Raw genomic sequence first — 20,512 nt, 5'->3', positions numbered from 1 at the left:
GTCCTGAGTTTAAAAAAAGTATTTTGGAATATAGTATTTTAAAGTTTTGATTTTAATCCATTTGCAAATCCCTACTTGTTAATATGTGATAATCACAGTGCCATGTAACTGAAGCTGTTGAGTTAAAATATTGTCCCTGTCCATAACAGAACTGCTCTAAATATGAGGGAGCAGGAGCGTGTAGAAAAAAAATCTGAGTCCTTCTTTTTCCTAATTTACTTTAGTGCAGTTTTAATTGTGGTTAATACATTTACACCAATAAAATGCCTAATCCTTTAATGTAAAAGGAGAGATTACTACACCTGATAATCTTTTTTTTAAAAAGTATTTCTTCAGAAATAAGCCAACAAGGAAATGCCTGGAATAAGAATATTGGACTTAATTAGTTGCAAATATGCCTTTAGCCTGTTATTATTTAAGTGCACACTTCAGAGTGGAAAGAGTAGGTGAGCCGATAGTAGAGTTGTGTCCTCTCAGGTGGGTTCCTTGGCAAAGAAAAACATTCCCCACTGGTGAATGTGTGAAGAAAGAACTGGCTTGCTTTTGTCTAATAGACTTATCTCTCTGGTCCCTGAAGTTTGGTGTGCTCCACACCTCACCAGTATGTCAACTTCAGTAGAACTTTTCTCTATAAGGTATTTTCTCATGTTTATGTCATGCTAAATTGCATTAGGCTTACCCAGTTAGTGTTAGGTTAGTTAAGTCGGGGCTTACACAGCTTGCCTCGTGAGGCTGTTCCCCAGTTCATTGGATGTCACTTTTCCGTCAGTTTTCCATATCAGTTAACTAGTTTTCTCCATTTTATCTCATCATGTCCCGTGACACACAAAGTAACTCATGAACAGCATATTTATAAATGTTTCCTGCCACTTTACCCTAGTTGTTTTCTGTTGTTTACATTTTAGTCTGTGATTCGCTTTTCTTAGCTTTCTGACATTTTTATGGCTACAACTTACACTTTATCTGACCAGTTTGAGTTGCATAACAAAATTGTTCCTACTTCAAAGTGTCCTGGTAATGTCTGACAACCCTGTACTTAGATATCGACAAAATTCTGGATGCCTTGCAATGGTATCCAGTGACTAGATAAGAGAGGCACTGTTGTTATTTTCTAACTTTCTGTAATAATATATATATTTCTTTAGTTAAAGATGTTTGAGGTAAAATGGAATTTTTTAATTGATGTTTTAGTAGTTTCAATTCCTACCAATTACTGTATGTGCACTTATGTGTTGGTTTTTTTTAAACCTTTTTCTGAGTTTCTTTTTTCTGAGTTTTCTGAGTCCTGACTTTAGAACCAATCTCTGGTACCTCTTTTTTGTATTACAATATGATGGATGTCTGTTTTGTTCATGTTTCATCACTTTGAGGACTTTTGTTTTAAAAACTCTGTAACAAACACAAATTCCCTGGTATTGCTGTGTGTACCTCTGTTAAATACAAATCCATAATAAGAACTACGGATCTTACTCCTGGAAAGATGATGTTACACACGGGTCAGAAGGTTAAATGCGTAGTGCAGCAAGAGAGGGAGGGGTAATGCAAGCAACTTGTCCTTGAATGTACAAGTTATACCTGAAACGTTACAGGAAAGTGCATCTCTGGAGAAGATGACATTAACGGGCTGGTTTGGTACCCAAACTTGTGGCAACTTAATGTCAGTGCTAAGGCATTAAGTTCTGCTTTGACCACAGGAGCTTATTTTTAGCGTGTATCTTTCATTTAAGCAGCCATACAAATTCTCACCTCTTGATCTCTGAGTGTTGAAATCAGCCTTGAGGCTTCTGGTGGGCACCAACAAAACGAGACCAGCGTAACACCTGTGGGTGTCAGGACAAGGGGACTGAACTCTTTTCAGTGGTGCCCAACACCAGGCCAAGGGGCCACAGGCACAAGCTGGAACACGGGAAGTTCCACCTGAACATGAGAAAAAACCCCTTCCCTGTGCAGGTGCCCGAGCAGGGGCACAGGCTGCCCAGAGAGGCTGTGGGGTCCCTTCCCTGGAGACATTCACACCCTGCCTGGATGCGGTCCTGTGCCCCTGCTCTGGGTGTCCCTGCTCAAGCAGGGGGTGGGACGGGGTGAGCTCCAGAGGCCCCTTCCAACCCCCGCCAGTCTGGGATTCTGTAACCTGTGTGATATGAACAAGAACTGATGCTTTGAAAGACCAGCTCTTCAATTTTAAGGTAGCACAGTTTCTTTGTTAACAAATGTTGTAGAGCAAGTAGCCTCAGAAGTGTCAGCCGCAGGAGGCGCTTGAATAGCTTCAAGCAAGGTTTCTGTGCTGGGATCAGAAGCAGCACGTGTTGTTACGAAGCTGTTGGGTAACGCAGGTCTTTAATTGCGAGATGAAGCGAGGCAGCAGCCACTGCTGTGCTGCCTTTCCCAGGTCCTTGTGGCCTCCCAGCAGGAAGGCAGATGCCGTGGGGAGGTGTGATCAGCTTTTGTCAGAGAATTTGCAGTCTTCCCTCCTGGTGACTCTTCCTCCTCTCCTCCGCAAGGAGCGTGGCCTTGTGACTCATGGTTTTGGTGCATGGAGCCAGGAATTCAACTGAGTTCAGGTTCTGTGTATTGTATTGTATTTAACAAAGAGGAGAACTAGTTGTTGTGGAATCTCAGCCTTTTAAAATACATTGTGGGGTTAATTACATGAAAAATAAGAGAATGTTTATATATGTAGGTGTATACCTTTCCATCCCTGTTTGTCTGACTTGGGACAATCAAGCTATGCTAATTGAAGCAAACTACAGAAAACAAAAAGGAATTCCTCGGGTGCTGTTTGTTTGTGGGGAGCAATGTAAGGAGCTAGATGGAGACCACTCTGGAAGTCTTTTGACTGGATGTTGCAGTACTTGTAACAATTATCCCGTAAGGTTGTGCAGACTCATCTTGGGAGGGGAAAGAGGTCCCGCTTTTCACGAAACATACATTTCTCAAAGTTCTATATTCAGCCTTTCCAAAAGGAATTTTTAATAGTTCTGTTCAATTAATTGTTATACTATAACAATAGTTTTATTTTAAATTATTTATATTCAAGTTTTGGCAGGCTGGAAACTTGTACAATTAAATGTAGCTTTGAAATATACTGCTTTAGGGGTTTTTTGGCTGTTTTATAAATAGTGACAGTTTCGTGTCAACGATATGTTCATAAATAGCAAACAATCATGATAGGGGTGGGAGATTGCTCATGGTCTCATGCGTTACTGTTGTCCCACTTGGTAGGTAATACTTGCGATGTCTCACCACTGTTTCATGTCTGTTTTTACATAGGGTGATTGAAATTGCATTGCTTCCTTTTTTATGCGTTAAGCTTATTTAGGGATTTTTATTTTGGTGGTTTTTTGTGCTGCAAGGTTAACTAAAGAAACACAAAAATCATTGCAATATTCTCTGGTCATCTCACTTCCCCTGTACCTCCATCAGTGTCTCATGGGCTAATTTCTAGTTTTATTGCCTGTCTTGCCTGTAAACACTTTATAGTCCTTAAATTGGCCTCGGTCAGACCGCCAGGGAGGAAATGGAAGAAGTTTTTGGCATTTTTTCAGTCCAGATTGGATTTTCTTAATTTAGATACACAGCTGCTATGTAGACCTATCTATCTAGACAGGAAGTGTCACCCAAGCGTGTTGGGCTTGGTTAGGTGTTGCTGGTGGACCTGTTACGTTGTTTCAGCCTATGTCAGCATTCTTGAGAGACTATTCAGGGATGGAAAAGGGAAGAAAGTGACAGAGAAGTGTTGGGGTTGTTTGTTTGCAGGTTGGGTTTTTTTTTTTCCTCTGTTGATGTTTTAGTTCACTCCTGTGACTTTTTAGGATGGAGTAGTACAATTTGATTCACTTAGCTGCTGCTTCCTTTACTGAGTCATCTGTAACGGCAGCCTGCCATTGTACAGGGTTTTTTTTTTTTTTGGCCTGTAGTCATAATTTGGCAGTACAGAAGGCAGGTGTGTGATGAGTGGTTCCTGTGATTATTTAAAATAAAAAAAAAAATGGTGAGGGGTATCATATTGGAAAAACATGATATGGCCAAAAGCAAAACTGAAAAGTGTTCCATGAGCCCTATCTGCTTGTAAGGAGGTAACACTGTACCTTCTCCTGGGCTTTTGTGAGCTGCCTTCCACTGAGAGCCAGAAACCCCTTAGGGGGAGGCTGAGAGGAGTTTCAGTCCTATAAAGCAGCTTTACTTTGGGTACGTTGGTTTGAACTCAATATGTGACTTTTTGTTGCTTGCCCAGCTCTCTGCATTGCTTTGTAACTCATGCAGCCTTTTAAGGGGACATTGTCTAGCAAGAGGAAACAGATCTGACGACTGAATAGACTAGTTCTCCTTGAATCAGTAGAATATGCTGCATGATCGACTTTGCTAATTCACTAAAATGTTTGCTTTTCAAAATAAATTGGAAATTAGTTTCTCCGAAGATACTCATTGCTGTCTCAAGGGTGAAAATTGCCATGGTGTATAGACAGGTTTCCTGCTCTATATGTGACTTCTTATTTCAGTTAACTGTTTTCCACCCCTGAGCAGAGGGAGGGGAAAGAAAGGAAAACAGCTCTGGAGGGACCTTCTTCCCCCCCACCCCTGTTTTCTTCCACACACACCCTCCTTAAGCCTTTCAGTTGCTTAGATCCACTTTCAGGTATGATAAGATTAGAGCGAGAAGTCAGTCATACTTCAGATAATTAGTCAGCATTTTGTTTATATTGTTGACATGTCTAGGAATCTCTTTTTTTCTTTGTTTTTGGTGGGTTTTTTTGAGTTTTTTTTTAATGTACAATCAATTAATTAAAAATAAAACTTTGCCAGTAAGCTGCTAATGGCTCAGGAAGGGGTTCATTCCTTTGGTGTTATAGAGACAAATGAATATTTCTTTTTAGAAAATATCAAGCTTTTTCTGCACTGAGAAGGATGAATACTTGTTCCCCATGTTTTTTATGGCAGTTAAGGATTGAAAGAGTTAACCGCAGAAGAAAATGAAAAATGGTGCTTGAGTTTACACTTCTCTCTTGGAAATCTTTATTTAAAAAACCAGGAATCTTTATAAAAATATGGGGGAGGGCTGTGCAAAGGGGGAGTAGGTGGGTCTGTGGCTTTGGAAGGGGAGAGAGGCTTTTGGGCAGAGTGGTTTTTGAGCTTTGTGACACTTTTTTCTGTAAGTGTTGTCACTTTGTCACAGTGTTACTAGCTGTGGTTGAGACTTTACAAGATGAGTCTGTACACTTCAGGTGAAAATTCTATACTTTTTGTTTCTGAATCTCCATATTAAATAGAAAAATGTCAGTTAATTTGTATTTCCTAATTTGAATATAATGTTAAGCAAATAAGATCTTTAGGCTTTAGTAAGTTCTGCTTGTTTTCTTTGCTCTAATTTTGTTCCTGATTGCAGGTAGATTGGAAGGCTGACTCTAGGTTGGTCTAGAAATAGCTTATTTTGAGAAGGTAAAGCTGTTAATACATTAACTTTTCTCTTCCACCATACTTAGAGCGTTCTGGAGTTAAAGCCATCTATCTTGTTAAGAGAGCTGATTTTAATAACTAAGCTGTGGTATGTTATGTTTTGCTTCCCTGAAGTCTCGGTAACAACTGTGAATATACTTTCATTAAAGTCTACAGTGTTGCAAATATCTAATGTAAATTGTGTGACCCAAAGCTCTGTTGTGAAAGGACTGGCAAAGAGGAAACTCTTTTCCTAAATAGTGTCACAGTAAACTGTAATGTGTTATTACTTTCTGCCTCATGGGGTAAGTGTAAATATCAGTAAGTGAATAAAAGTGGTGAAATAACCTTTTAAAGAATTGTAGCATTGCTTGTATGCTTTAGTTTTAAGGAATTAATATGTTTAGTTGTAAAGGTTTGTCTTCCAGGATGTCTGTATCCACTATGGAATTGCTCATTGCAGTTTCATAATTGAGACAGATCAGCTTTTCAGTGTGAAGATGGTGTTCAATCACAGGCATCTCCCACCGTGCTCATCCAAAAAACTAGAACTTTATATAAAAGTATGATAAACTGTATTTCAGAGAGAGTACTGTGGGGCAACAGGGAACTTAAAGGATAAGGAAGAAGCCAAACTGGTCCATCGGATCCAAGTGCTCTGTTTTGCAGCAGCGGAATAAAAGGGAGTATATTGGTAAATATAGTTCTCATGGGTAAAAATAATGTTCAGTATCAATCGCTGTTCCCCTTAAAGCTTAGCAAAAGTAGTTTTTAGAAGAATATTACCTGTTGACTTACTACTATTGTTGAACTTTTTTTTTTTTGTAGTGAAGAAACTCCCAGATAGAAAGTTTAGAAAGACCACAAAACCTGTTGAATTTCAGGGGTGAAAGGTACCTCATGCTGATTTGGGCTTTGAGCCTGGTGCTGAACGTGTGCAACCAAAGCGAAGTGTTTTTTAGGTACCGTCTTGTAGGGTTTTTTGGTTTTCCCCTCTGAGGAAAATTAAAGTGAGGATTGCAGTGTCTCAGTGTACATGCAGAGGCGTGATTTCAAGTTTGTTCTGGACTAAAGCTGGTGCTTACTCTCTCTGTCAACCCTGTTGCGAATGGCTGTCAAGCCATTTGGGTCGGGGCTTCAGAGGTGGGGGTGTGAGACTGCGAGGTGCAGCGTGCTCTTCTGTGCCACTCGGCGCGGAATGAGTGGATTCGTGCTGGTAGGACAGGCTGTTTACACCAGGGAAAACATACTGGATTATATAAAGCCAGTGACTTGAGCAGTTTGTTGCAAACTGTTGTCAGTATGGTGATTGTATAGTGAAGGTGCCTGCATGGCTAAAGTGTATCTAGAGAGTTGAATCTCACTTGGAGAACAATTCTGTTTTAAAGCGCCAATGTGCTAAAGCAGCAGTATTACATATACTAAACATTTGGATATTTCTAATTCTGTTATGCTGTTAGTTGAAGAAATAGGACTATCTAAGCTGTATTTGTTTGAAATTTTTTAGTCATACTAGTGAGAAAGGTTTGGATGTGCTTTTTAAGGAATTAGTGGGTAATAACTCTCTTGACAGGTACTCCTTTTTATTCCCAAGGCAGCATGTTCTGTTTGCTGTCGTCACTGTTTCCTCTAATGTTCAGTTATCTTATATGAGATCTTTTTATCTCCCCTACTTCAGAACGCAGTACAAGTTAAAAAAGGGGTGTACGTCTTTTAAAACCATAAGAAAAGGTGAAAAATAGACAAGAAGGTGTATTGGTGTACCAGTTACTAAATCTATCCTTAAAGCACTTTTTCAGATTTAATAAAGCCATTTAATTAGACAAACTTTCATTAAAAAATCTGCAGAGTATGCTTAAACAGAGCTGTTTCAGGAGTTAAAGTTTTTATTTCCCTTAACTTCATGTTCAGCGGAAAGATTTCTTTTTTTCCCTAATTGTGAAAGTTATATTGCTTATCTGTCTCTTGAAGCTCTGCTGTTTGATGAGTGACAGTAATACTGTTAAGACTTTTCTGTTTGAAAGCTGTGTTATGCTTGAAGGCTTTTTATAGTAAAGTGAGTACTAACACCTATTGTCAGATTTTCCTTGGGAACTCTGTATGCTTACTAGCAGTGATACAAAAACTGCGAATCTGAATTACTCATCTGCGCTGTTTAATGGGCTGTGGAGCCAAAAGAGGTTTTGAATTTTGGTTGCTGCGTGTCCTTCTTCACTACTTTTTCTGAAAGTTAAGCCATATTTACCTATTCATTACTTAGGCCACTGTGAACTAGTGTGGCCTCTCTACAAGTTACTTAATCCCATTTTAGAAGAGTGTCTGGACTTGTTTTATTTTGGGGGTGTGGTGGGGAATGACAAGTTGGTCAGCATGAGTTGGTTGGCTGCGTACAGAATGCATCCTCCGCAAATTTGTCAATGATCCCACATTAGGAGGAGTGGTTGGCTTGCCAACAGTGGAGGGTCTGTCTGTGTGGATGCTGAGAACCCTGAGGACTGGCCCAGCTGAAACGTTGTGAAGTTGAGTTAGGAGAAACGCACAAATTCTGCACCTGGGGCAGAATAATAATGCTGTGCATTGGTACAGGCAGGGAACTGCCTGGCTGACGGGCAGCACTGGTGAAAGAACGAACCAGGCGATGCTTCCACACTGATGATGTGTGTGCTGTGTGACTAAGGCATGCTATAGACAGGGCTGTGTTAAGAGGAGCGTGGCTACCAGGTGGGGAAGTTACTCTGCTCCTCCACTTGTCATTGGCGAGGCTGCTCTCGGAATGCTCTTTCCTGTTACGCTGCTTTCCTAGATTTCTCAAATATGTTGAGAAACTGGAAGACAGTCTGTCAGTGGGCTGCCAGAGTGACTGAAAGCTTAGACTGTAGCTACCCTGAGGAGAAGGTGAGGGAACTGCTTCTGTTACTTCTGGCAAAAGAGGGTTAGTACGTCCCTGAAACAGGTTACTTAGAGGGGCTGTGGGAACTGGAGGTTTTCAGGGCTTGAAAAAGTCACGGCTGACCTAGCTAGTGTTGGAGATAATTGTCTTCAAGTGGGGGCCAGACAGATAACCTCCACGAGTCCTTCCTAACAGCATTTCTGTGGTACTCCTGTGTACTGTGTTGTTCACTGTTAGGGGGCAACTCTAGGGATGTCAGCTGAAAGCAACACAGTAATGAAACAAATTTTATTTGAGTTGAATTACCTACTCAGCGCTGTGAAGCTCTCCAAGACACATTTTAATGGTGGAGTGACAGATTTACTCAGTATGTAGTAACTCAAGCAGATCACACCAGATATTTGATTGCATGCTTAATTCTAATAGCATTCACTTGGGAGCCTGATAGTTTGATTTAATGTTGCTTCATCTGCTACAGGAGATTCCCCAAGCTGCTCTTCCAGTCACTGATTTGTTATATTCTAATTTTGCAGAAATTGCGTTATTTGTGCTTCTGCAAGATCTTGATATTTAAGAGGGCGTAATTTATTAAATATCATTTACATATTTTTAAAGATTTGCTTTCATTTACTACTTTTTTAAAAATAAAGCTCTGTAGAATTAAAGACTAAGAAATCCTATTCTTGAGAGAATTTACCAAGTGTGTAGCCAGGAATCTCTGTGTACAAGACCGCCATGTCTGCCAGACTGCATTGTGATTGTGTTAGCGAAACGCTGCCTGGTTCTCCTCGTTGTGGTGCTGTGATGCAGGATAGTCACTGGTGTTAGTGGTGGGGAGGGGTACCCCGGAAAACCAAAAGTGGAGACAGAGTAACAAAGTCTGTGTTTTTCCTCTCTGTTCAGCAGTCAGGTGTGAGGGAATGGCTAGAGGATAACCTGAAGCCCGTGGAATAGGCAAAGTAAAGTTGCATAGGTCTGTGACAGACCTGAGCTTTGACTTCAAGTTGATATTCTGCTCTGCCATCCTCCCTCCCCCAAAGTTTGGAAGCTGGAGGCAAAAACTCTGTGGTGGGAGAGAACAGTGAAAGGAGAACAAAACTTTCAAGCTCCTGGTTCCGCTCGAGACTAGTAGTTAATCTGCTAGGAGACTTCAGTTTTGCTTGTTTTATGTTCAGTTTACATGGATGGAGAACTCGCAACTTACCACAGCCAGCTACTTGTGAAAGTTGATTTAAGACCTCATCCTGGTGAAGACTACTACTGTTCCTCTTTACTGGCCGCACAGAAGGCAGCATGTGCCAACTTAGCCATTTGGAGCTGTAGCATGAAACATTTTTGTAATGGTTTAAATGAGTAGTTTGCGCTGGAGGGTCTGAAGCACATGCATACACTCTGTACAGCTGCCAGCCTCTGGCTCAAGGAGGAAGACAGCGAGAGGGGTAGTGTTCAGAATCATCCCATCTGACAGTCTGCCAGGCAGGCTCCTTTAGTCACTGGTCAGCTCATATCAGGTGTTCTGCAGACTGCACTGAAACGGTACACGGATTGTAGTGTGAATCAGAATACTCCAGTTGTAACTGTTGTCTTTGTGAAGTCCAACATGAGTATTCATGAAAAATCTTGAAGAGAAAAATTAACACGTTGGTGCTAACTTGCAGCAGTAGATGGGTTTCAGAGTTAACTAATAAAACTGTGTGAAAAAAATCTTTGTAAACTAATACATTTATTTTGATTTTTATTTCACTTGAAGTGATTCTGTAGAAATTGTGACTCCTGTTGTGTAAGACCAAAATGAAGTGATACTTGTTTAGGGAGCCTGTGCTTTTCAGGTGTTACTCTGTGAGGACTACTCTTTCTATGGCTCTTATGTAGCTGCGCTTCCAAAGAAAGCAAGCCGGGAAGAATTGCTGGGTAGACAGGAATGATGAAATTAGCTATTCTTTTGATCTGAAGCTGTTGCTTATAATACTTTAAAGGACTTACTCTGCATCTGTTAACTGATCTTGCATAAATTTTCCCTATGACAGGTTTTGATGGGTTTGGCTTACACCAGCCCTAGTCTTCCACTGAGGTTATTTTGTGTAGTTTGAATGTTTGACACTTTCCCAGTGTGGTAGAAGGTGTGTGCTATTGTCTGAACAAAGGGTTCTTTTCATCTCTTTGTAGTCCTGCCTTACCTTCACTGAAGCTCTAAGATTCCTATCAGTTAGGAACCCCATGGTATACTAAATGATGGAGAACACGTCTTCTCTTGCCTCTAACCTGGAAGCAAATATCCTGCTGTCCTCTAAAATACAGTAAAGCCTCAACTCTTTTATCTGGGTCTGCTGTAGAACACTGGGACAACAGTAGGAGAAAAGGATGACTGTCTTTTTATGCACTTCCATATACTGATACCTAAATAAACAAACTCTTAAATTTTCCTCTTGCAGGAACATCATTTGCAACGGGCTATCTCAGCACAACAAGTTTTCAGAGAAAAGAAAGAGAGCATGGTTATCCCAGTCCCTGAAGCGGAGAGCAATGTCAACTATTACAATCGTTTGTATAAAGGAGAGTTCAAGCAACCAAAGCAGTTCATTCACATTCAACGTAAGTTAACAAATGTTGGTTTTGTTTCTCTCCTGCCCCCCCCCCCCTTTATTTAAATTGAGTAAACTTCAAACAATCTTGAGGGTGAAGTTATTACAATATTCAGGAAGTGGGAGGACTCAAAAATCCAAGGGGGATTGATACATGTAAATTCCAGTATGTCTTCAAGTTCTAGAAGAACTTTAAGGTTGAAGGTAAATGTGCGTTTTTTCCTGCTGTATTTGTTTGTGGGCTCTGTGCTGATACCATATCTCCATGTATGGTAGCTGGCAAGCCTTAACCTGTCTGGTGGTCATCCAGTATTGTTGACCAAGCCATTTTTTGTTTTGTCGTCCAGTCCCCCGCCCCCCAATTCTGAACAAGCCTAGCTGCCTCCTAGTTGCTTATACTAATGCGGAGTGGAACAGGCGTTGGTTGTCTTGCTCGCTGAGTGAGTCTGGAGCGCCTGTTAACTCAAAAGTTCTGTATAAATGGAGATGAATAAAATAGAAGAGGTTTTGTGATTAAATCAACCTTCGTTCTACTGATCGTGATAGAGTTCTTGAAGGTTTGGTCTGAGCTGTGTCAGCAGTAGAGTTCAAGCTATTCACTCTAGCATGGATGTGTTCTGGGATGTGGGTAGCAGTTATTTCTCTGCATTTCCCTAAAACTGTATAGAGTTCCCTTTCTATAGGGAACTCTAAGCTTATTGTATAGATAAAAGGAAGTATTCTCTTGCATGAGTTTAGCTTCCTTAGTCTTAAAAGATTGAGTTGATTAATCTAAACTTGTAGTTAATTATAGTGGTCTCTGGATTAAATTTGACACTTCTTTTGGTTGATGTTCTTTTGACAAGTGACACACGTTTATAGTTCAGTTGTTCTTTGGCATACACATCGCGTTTGTCCTTTGCAGCATGTAGTTCTAGGGGGTTATCTTATGACTTGGACCTCTCCCAAGAGTCATCTGTGTAGCAAAACCTTAGATTCCATTATCACAGTGGCTTCTCAGCCCTTATGGTGTAGCACAGATTCAGTCCTGGGTCTCTACAGAGAAGACTTCTTGTCACAGGTTCACGTGCTTCTTTGCTGGTTGTGTTGGAAAGACTCTTGACGAGGGTATGCCAAAGCACCTTGGACGGGAGTGTGATCCTCGGTTGTTAGTTTTGGGGTTTGCACAGACAGTATTGACTTTATCGAACTTCATCTTGCCAGGTAGAATGTGGTGATAGTCTGTTCCTCACATTTTTTTTCAGCTGCCTCAACAAGAGGCTGTTGATCCACATGTAGATTTGAGCAGAGAAGGCATTTTATGTTTGTGTTGTCTGCTTGTAAACACGACTGGAATTGAAGTTAGGCAAAGATATGTAAGCCCAAACCCAGCTGTATATTGAAAATCTTGGTGTCATTTCTCACCAACATGGTGAAATCGCCTATTTCTTCTATATATTTACAAAAGAGAGATTTTTGGAAATAACATGCTCAAGATTCTCTGTGATACAGTAGAGATCATACTGGTAATGTGAGAACTGAGCTAAAGAAAATAGATTATTTCTCTCCTTAATAGAAGAAACAAACCCGCAAGCAAGGCAGGTTGAATTAACTGAACTAAAGCTGCTGAATGAGGAATGTATTTTATTCTTTTCTTTGGACGTTGCCAGAAACACTGTAAATATTGTTCATAAACATGTCTAAAAGTGTTAAATATATTATGCCAAAATGTTCTTTGTATTGTTGAAACTCTCAGTCTTTCTGGACAGAATTACAGAAGGTATTTGAGCTGAAGATAAACATTAGATGCTGCTCCAAGATAATTTTCCCACATATTCTGGTTGGAGTAGGTGTGATACAAGGCAGCTTTATGCTACATAAACCACTTAGAAATTCTGTTTTAATATTAAAAGCACAAAGAGCAACAACACTTTGGCCAGGGAATTGATGTAAACTGATAGAAGCCTAGAGGCAATGTACTGTAATCCATAGTTACTGGTGGTTATTACTAGGAAATTGAGTAAACCTACATAATTTTGCCTTTCATCTGGTAGCCCCGGTTTTTAATATTTTTAACTTTACTAGTATAATTCTTTTATTTAGACCAGTGGTTCTAAGCAGAGAAAAGTTAATTTCTCTGAGGCATCGAATTAGTGAATAAGCATGGATTTAGAGGCGTTATTGGACTTAGGTAGCACCAATCCAAGTGACTTCGAACTGAATATAAACAAAAGCCTTGAACTATTCTAACTATTCCAGTATGCTTAATAATTTTCCAAGAATGTTTGTAGTTTCAGTAACATGGAGATGCATTGTAAGTTACTGATGCAGCAAAGAGAATAAGTTAGTACACTTCTAGCTATGCTAGAATTAAGCCAAGTGGGTATAAGAAAATTAGTGTCCCTAACAGAAACAATAAGAATGGAGCAAAAATATATTGTTAATATATATTATTCTATAATATGTGTATTACCTGTGTATGTAAATGGTAATCATATCAAACTAATGCTTTATTGTAAATAACTTGGCCAGATTGTTCAAATAACCTTCATGAAGTTGTATGGGATGAACATTAGTTACTCTTAAGTTTAAAAAAAAAAAAGTGAAGTGTGTGCATTTCATGTAATTGAGAGTTGCCGATTTACTCGGCGTGTGCTCCACGTTTTCAGAGGATGCTGTGGCAGGATCTGTTCAGGCTGTGGGATTGCAGCCTGGGTATGTAAAATTTGGTATTTGCATGATGCCTCCACTGCTGAGGTGTTCCCGTGTAGGTGGGGAGTGCTGGAAGCCCTGTTGCGGTCAGGTGCTATGGACTTGCCATTGAGGTGGTGTTTTGATGCTTTGTTACAACTTTGGGTATAATGAGTGTGTTGTGGTTCTTCATTTGCTGTTGGACAGCACGGATGTGTGTGCTGTCATCAGGATCAATGCTGCCTGCTCCTTTTTCTGCCAGCGAGTTTCTGGTGGCAGTTGTGCTCACGGGTGAGCTAACTCTGGGAACTGATCTGGCAGAAAGGTTTTTCTTTTTTTGGTTAGGTGAACTTCCATATTTATCAGTTTTCTGTCTTGGCTTGTTGCATGATTGCCGGTGTTGGCACAAGCAAGGCGGTAGGAACGTGGCTTGTTGGGGAGGGAAGCTAGTGGAACCGCTTGTTTCAGTGGTAACTCACGCCTCTGTCAGCTTCAAATGACTGTGGAACCACAGCCTTAATGTAGTTAGCTAAATGAAATCAGTTAATTTAGTTACATTAAAGCCAATTTAAAATAACTTTACTTAAAAACAAATTGTATTTCTGTAAGTTAGTGTAAACTAAGGTCCTAGGGGAGCTCAGGTAAACAAAGCAAATGTGTCTGACAGGTACTGCCGTTGGGAGTGGTTGAAGTGGCCAAGGGTGGAAACTGGGACATTGGTTTTGCAACAGCAATTAGCAAGCCAACAAGTTCTGAGCGTTTATACGAGGTAAACTTTACTGGTAGGATTGCTGGGGCCCTGTTCAGGAGTGTTCCCACAGTGCATGCAAGGTGGAGAAATGCAGAAGTTCTGGAGAAGGATAGCTAGGTTTGTCAGTCAGTCACAAGAATATCCCAGGAGCTAGCAGGAGAAAGGGACAGAGGAGATCCCCTTTTAACTACATGAGCTAGCAGGTTGTTTTTTCTTAAAATGCTAACTAGTAGCAGGTCACGTGGAGTACAGTGCTTTCTGTGGCCAAGTCTAGTTCTTCACTAACTCTTGCAGGCGTGAATGAACAGTTGGATTCTGTTGCTCTGGCAGGCCAGAAGCAGAACGTGGTGATGTATGGTTACATCGCACAGCATGTGAACCACCTGCATCTAGCAGTGCCTTTGGAAGCCAGCGAGCTGCTGCCCTAGAGGCCAACTCCAGCGTGAAAAATGGCTCGCTCTGGAACCAGTACAGTTCACTCGGTGCTTGGGAAAGAAGAAAACTGGTGGTTAAGGACGACACTGAAAGTAGGTTTCAAAGAGTTGTGGTGGACAAACTTCAGGGTAGGAGGATGCTCCCATGAGTGTCACAGAGCTGTGGCGAGCCAGCTGGGGGTAGATGAATTCCTTAGGATTGCAGGTGGCAGGTAGAGGCAGAGCGATAGTTTTGCATTTTCTGAGACTCAGACCTCCACAGGCTGCTGAGACTTTGTGGCCTTCCTGTCCGCAGTGAAACAGGAGGCGGAATGTGAGTGTTGCTTCCATTGCTTCAGTGTAATTAACCTGCAGCCTCCAGATTTTGTTCTGGAAGGTGGTTCAGGAAGGTGCATGGTTGGAGAACTTCCAGTGACTCTTCTTTCCTCATTGTGGAAACGAAGGCAAGCTTCCTGGCACTGCATATGATGTACGGGTGAATGGTGTCACGTCTTCTCTGTCATAGGGATCATCCTGCTCACTGATATTCTGGTTTAGAAAAATTGGCTTGAAACATTTTGGTTACTGAATTACCTACTGACAGGTAATAGTTTGACCTTTTGTTTTGGTGTAAGATCAACATCTGTCTGAGGGTAAAAAAGCAGCGGCTTTGCTGAACTTTAATAAATTTCTGTATATTCTCATGTCATCTGTGAGAGCATGGTTAAGCAGCTGTTTTTTGCAGTGGAGAGACCTGCTTTATTGTTAGGAGAGCTTTTCCAAAATGATGGGAATGTCTGGTCTAGAAATTTTGGCCACCTCCCGTGAGCAGAGTTGAGTGTGATTTCACAGTGTACAATAGGACTGTAGTAGTTTTGTCAACTCTGGGGATGGTCTTGGGGCTGGCGAAACTTGGGCAATTTCCTTCCTGGTGAAAGTGGCAGTTTATGCTTAAGAGGTCATCAAATTACAGATTGTAGTGGAGGGGAAGTGCAGTGTTGGGCATCACTCTGCAGCAGCACCAGAAGTATGAACTGCCAAAGTCGTATTTGGCTGGGAAAGCTCTGAAGTGTTTTGAAACCCCAGTGAATAACAGGTGGAGTTGGACGTACTCGGTCTGACCTGTGTTTGAACAGTGGTCAGTGCTGTATGAGAGAGGCTTTGGAGTGGAGCTCAGGAGTGTGAGGGCTACAGCTCAGGTGGGACAACACACCCCGTCCCAGGTGCGGCCGACATGATGGCTGTTGGTGCCGACACCACAGAGCTCCCAGGCGGCTCTGCTGAACCCGCACAGGAGAAGTTGGAGCAAAGCTTACAGGAGCCGAAGCGATACGTAGCAGACTGGTTTCATTGAGTTAGCATTGATACGTGGCAGCTAGTTCACTGATGTTTGGTTAGTTGCCAGCTGTTCAGCTCTTTGAACAGGACCGCATGGCAGTCACCCCCAGCCCTGCAACGGTCTCTCTCTTCTCTCAAGTGAATAGTCTTGCCTGGTGCTGTTTTTAATGCAGTCTTACAGAACTATGAATTTAAAAAAAAAAAAATCTGAATCAGTTTTTATCTTGGAACTTTTGATTCCTACAGACTGCCCCTGGAGAAGCAGCATCCAATGTCGTAAGCTGTCATTTGTCTAATATACAGTTGTTAATTGTTAGAGGGAGTGCTGTGGCTCATGTGCCCAATGACAGTGTGAAGTGACAAGTGCCATGCAACTTGTATTACTGAATTAATATTATTAATAATTCCACTTAATACATAGTTACAACCTGTTATTACTGATTTCTTCCTGAAACAAATTTTTATAGCATGTTTACAGTGTGTGTGTTAGGCTGGAGAAGCCTTCTGAGCAAGGGGTGCTGTCCGAGTCAGCACAGGCGAGCAGTCTCTTCTGAGAGGTAGCAGTTTGCAGCTGAATGTGGTAAGGGACTGCTTATTAGCACCTCTCAGCTGTATCGGACTGTGTTCCCATGCATAGCCAAATAGATTAAATGTTGGAGGTGATGTAGCTAACTTATTGCATTGGAATACAGAAAGAGCAGTCTTGGGTTAGTCTGAGATACAGAAAGAATATGCTGCTTACCACCTGTTCGCTGAGTGGTCAGGCCATGGGAGAGAGAATACTGTAACTTGCTTTAAGGATACTTTTTTAGCATTTTTCCTTTGCTCCTGGTCGTCTAAGTTTTTGTTTTAAGGTCCTCTCAAAGCACACTGGGAAGCTCAGTGGCAGAGCTGTTCTTCAAGTTAGCACTCAGATATAGCCATGAGTTAAGAGCGTAAAGATAAGATAGTGCTATTTGTCTAATACGAATAGAATATATTTCAACAAGCCTTTGCTGCTGTTAATACACTAACTTGTTGATTGAATTATTTGGAGTGTTGTAGTGTTTCACCTCTTCAAGGTTTTATTAGATACAATTAACGTTTGATGTTAAGAATTCTTGCCGTTGTATGAAATTTGCTCTTACTTCTTGTAAAATTTAGTTTCTGCTATGTTACCTGAATGAAAACTTCCTTCTGCTTTTAGTAGGACCAGAAAGTTTGTCTGAATATGGAAAATGAATAGTGCAATCTGTAATAGAGACATGAGCTTTGCTGTAAAGTGGGGTCCTTACTGTTTGGAGAGTATGAAGGAATATTCAGGTTCTACATGCAGAGCTGAGTTGGCTTTGGAGAAAAAGGTACCATTCCCACAGGATTGGTCTGACATTTTTAGAGTTTGCCAGTTATATGAAAGGGGGGAAAAATGCTTTAGTCTTAAGTCTTTAAGACTCTAGTTTGTAGAACTATTTAAAAATGGGCAACTGAAATTACATTGGAACGTCAGTGTAAGTGCTTTTTCTCCAAATCTGGGATTTGATTGAAAATTATCTTAATTGTTAAGAATCTTATCATGATATTCTGGAGGAGCTGTACTATAACAGCATTAAGAAGCGTTTTTGCTCTTGTTTTGCAAAGATACATTAAAGTTTCTATGCCTCTACAGTAATTTTTTTTAAACTAAAGCTTTTTTCCTGTCACCCCTTCAAGCCACTTAAAGTAAAATGAAACTTCTTTGATTTTCCTCGTAGTGCAAGTCAGAGACAAGCAACTTCTAACTACTGTCTTGGAGCTGTTATATGGGGAAACTCCTTAGCAGAAGGAAAAAAGTGTTATGGCAGAGATGTGCTAATGCAAAATCTTATAGTTCGTTTTTGATTTTTGAGTGTCAGGTCCATGCTTCTGTATTTCTATAGAATGTTATTTACCAAGCATTTCAATTTTTTGTGCCCGTATATTTTTGTTTCAGCCTTCAATCTGGACAACGAACAGCCAGATTATGATATGGACTCTGAGGATGAAACCTTACTGAACAGACTAAATCGGAAGATGGAAATCAAACCGCTGCAGTTTGAAATAATGGTTGACAGACTCGAAAAAGCCAGTTCTAGTCAGGTATTGTACCATGCTCAGAAATCACTGAGGTTTTTTGATATTGGAGTTTTCTGATGGGGTGGTTCTGTGTGGGGTTTTTAGTTTTTTTCAGTCTGTTTTATGTCCTACTAACAGGATAAGTGTGTTTGTATGAATCTGCAGTTACATAAGAAATCACATTGCTGTCTCTTACTGTCGATATCGGTAATTTGGGAAACAGGTGAGGAGGGAGCTTTTGGGAGTGGGTTTTCAATTTTAATTCCTGACCATGGTGCATTACAGAGGACAACTTACAACATCTTGTTTTACCTGTGTTGTTATGGAAGAAGCTTGTGGTGATCAGTAGGTGCGTAGATGTGGTTATAAACATAGATGAGAATCCAAATTCTTTGTTTCACTTGGTACTAGTGGACATTGCCTTCAGTTGACATTTGAAGATTAGAAACTTAAAAGCATAGACAGCGAAGCAAAGCGTTTGTTAAGGTTGGGCTGTTGTAGTAGAAACTGCACAGGTGCAAGAAAGTAAGTTATACTCTAGCTGAAACTCAGAGGCTGGTTTCCTTGCTTTAGAAGGATATTTAGTCATTTACTTTATCAGAAGGGTACCAGTGTCTTATTTGTCAGTTCCTGAGGTGTTCCAGGAGGCCAGTGTCTGGAGAAGGGTCTTAAAGCCAAAATCATTACTCAAAACTTGTATCTGAAGGATCAGTTTCTGAAAGGCAAGTTTGAAATAGGTAGAGTTATTTCTCGGTGAGATGAATGTTTTGTGGGCGTGAAAAATCCCGTTGCAGGATCTGTAGCTCTGCCTCAGATACTTAAGCTGATTTAGGTCAATGCTAGGTGTTAAGAGGCCAACATTGCCTATATCTCAGAGCAACTTTTTAATAAGGATTAGGTAAATTTCTTAGTATGCTGAGATGATGAGATGTGAAGAAAAGAATTGCAGAGTACATTGGATGATACTTCTTGAACATGTGGTACTCGCATCTCTCAGAGCTTTGATGTAGCTACCTCTGTTTTGGCTTTCAGTTAAAGCGGTTCTTGTTATCGCTTTTCAAGATTAATTTGCATCCTTCTTATGCTGGTTTCATCTTTCATTGCTTGAGTAACGGAGTTAAATTTAAGAACTGAAAGATGCCTTCCTAAAACAAAATATTTAAGAATATGGATTTCTCTCTGTAGGCAGCTGTCCCCCCCCTTTTTTTCCCTTAAATGTAAATAACACTGAAGCATTACCGAGGTGAAGAGTATCTTGAACCAGAAAGTGCTTAATTAAGGAAGTCCATGACAGAAAAGAACTTATGTGTACATTAAACATTGTAATTGACCCTTACAACATAAGCTACACCTTGAAGAAGGTAAGATGTGTAAGGAGAAATCCCTCTTTGTAGATGAAATTTCTGTGGGACTTCCTTTGTGGTATTTTTTGCCTAACTTCAGGGATTGTGGGGTGGGTGGGTGTGTGCGTGCGTGTGTGTGTTCAAGCTTCTTGTCCTGCTTTTGGGCTACAGAAAACTTCAGCTAGTGTTGAGTAGCTCTGTCCTGAGCTCTGTGGTAGGAATGCTAAGATAAAAACAACTCTTGCCAGTTACTGGAGCCTGAGGAACAAAGAAGTTTGGCTGCCTGGCAGATTCCTTCCCCACACGGGGTTATAATGCTCTCAAATCCCCCTTGGGGCTACTACACAATTCACTTACAGTTTATGTGACTTATCTCTGAAACACAAAAGGACGCTGGTGGGAATGCTGTCCTCACCAAGGAGAGGGTTCCAGGCATTCCTCTTGGGCATTTTGATAACCTGATGTAAGCAAGGAATAGAGGGACTCTGCATCCATGTGACCAGTGGCACTTGCAAAAACAAGGAAGCAGGGACAAAATTTAACTTTTTCTGACTGTGTACTCAGGGCAGAGTCAATTTTTTTTTTAATTTAAGAAATATGTGAATAGAAAAAAGGGAGCAAAGGACAAACATGACTGAAATGGATTTTTTTTTTAAGCAATATTCACAGCGATGGGATGATGTTTAAGTTGTGGATTAGCTACACACAATCATACCAACTCTTACATGTAGATGGGGTATGCTGGTGAGTGTGTGTGTCTGGTTAACCAGGCTAAGGTCTGCTCTAGGTAGAACAGATACAAAATTATTGTTTTAATGCTGCATGACCTCGTAAACACAGAGGAATTAGTGGCTACCTTCCCCGCCTCCCTCTTTTAAAAACAGTTCATTGTTTTTCTAACTCTGCTGTAGATTGCAAGGGGTTTGTTCTATCCTGGCTGGAGCTAGCACTTAGAGTAGCAGTGGTTACACTTTGGATATCCTCATTTTTCTGAAACATATTGTTGCTTTTTCTGTTTATAC

The 20,512-nt window shown here is 40.8% G+C and overlaps 2 protein-coding genes across 2 annotated transcripts in view; one reads left to right on the top strand and one right to left on the bottom strand.

Moving 5' to 3' along the window:
* ORC4 (origin recognition complex subunit 4) overlaps positions 1-20,512 on the bottom strand; it is a 445,415-nt gene that overhangs the window by 204,630 nt on the left and 220,273 nt on the right. The window lies entirely within an intron of this gene.
* The window catches only part of EPC2 (enhancer of polycomb homolog 2), a 49,729-nt gene that overhangs the window by 7,000 nt on the left and 22,217 nt on the right, over positions 1-20,512 (top strand). The window contains exons 2-3 of the mRNA XM_064450967.1: positions 10,756-10,915; positions 18,026-18,171. Coding sequence (XP_064307037.1) covers positions 10,756-10,915; positions 18,026-18,171 — 306 coding nt within the window. The remainder of the gene's footprint in view (positions 1-10,755; positions 10,916-18,025; positions 18,172-20,512) is intronic.

Source organism: Phalacrocorax carbo, chromosome 5, assembly GCF_963921805.1.
Source record: "Phalacrocorax carbo chromosome 5, bPhaCar2.1, whole genome shotgun sequence".
NCBI classification, from domain to species: Eukaryota; Metazoa; Chordata; class Aves; order Suliformes; family Phalacrocoracidae; genus Phalacrocorax; species Phalacrocorax carbo.
The sequence above is the reverse complement of the archived record's forward strand: the minus strand, read 5'-3'. Positions and strand labels throughout refer to the sequence as shown.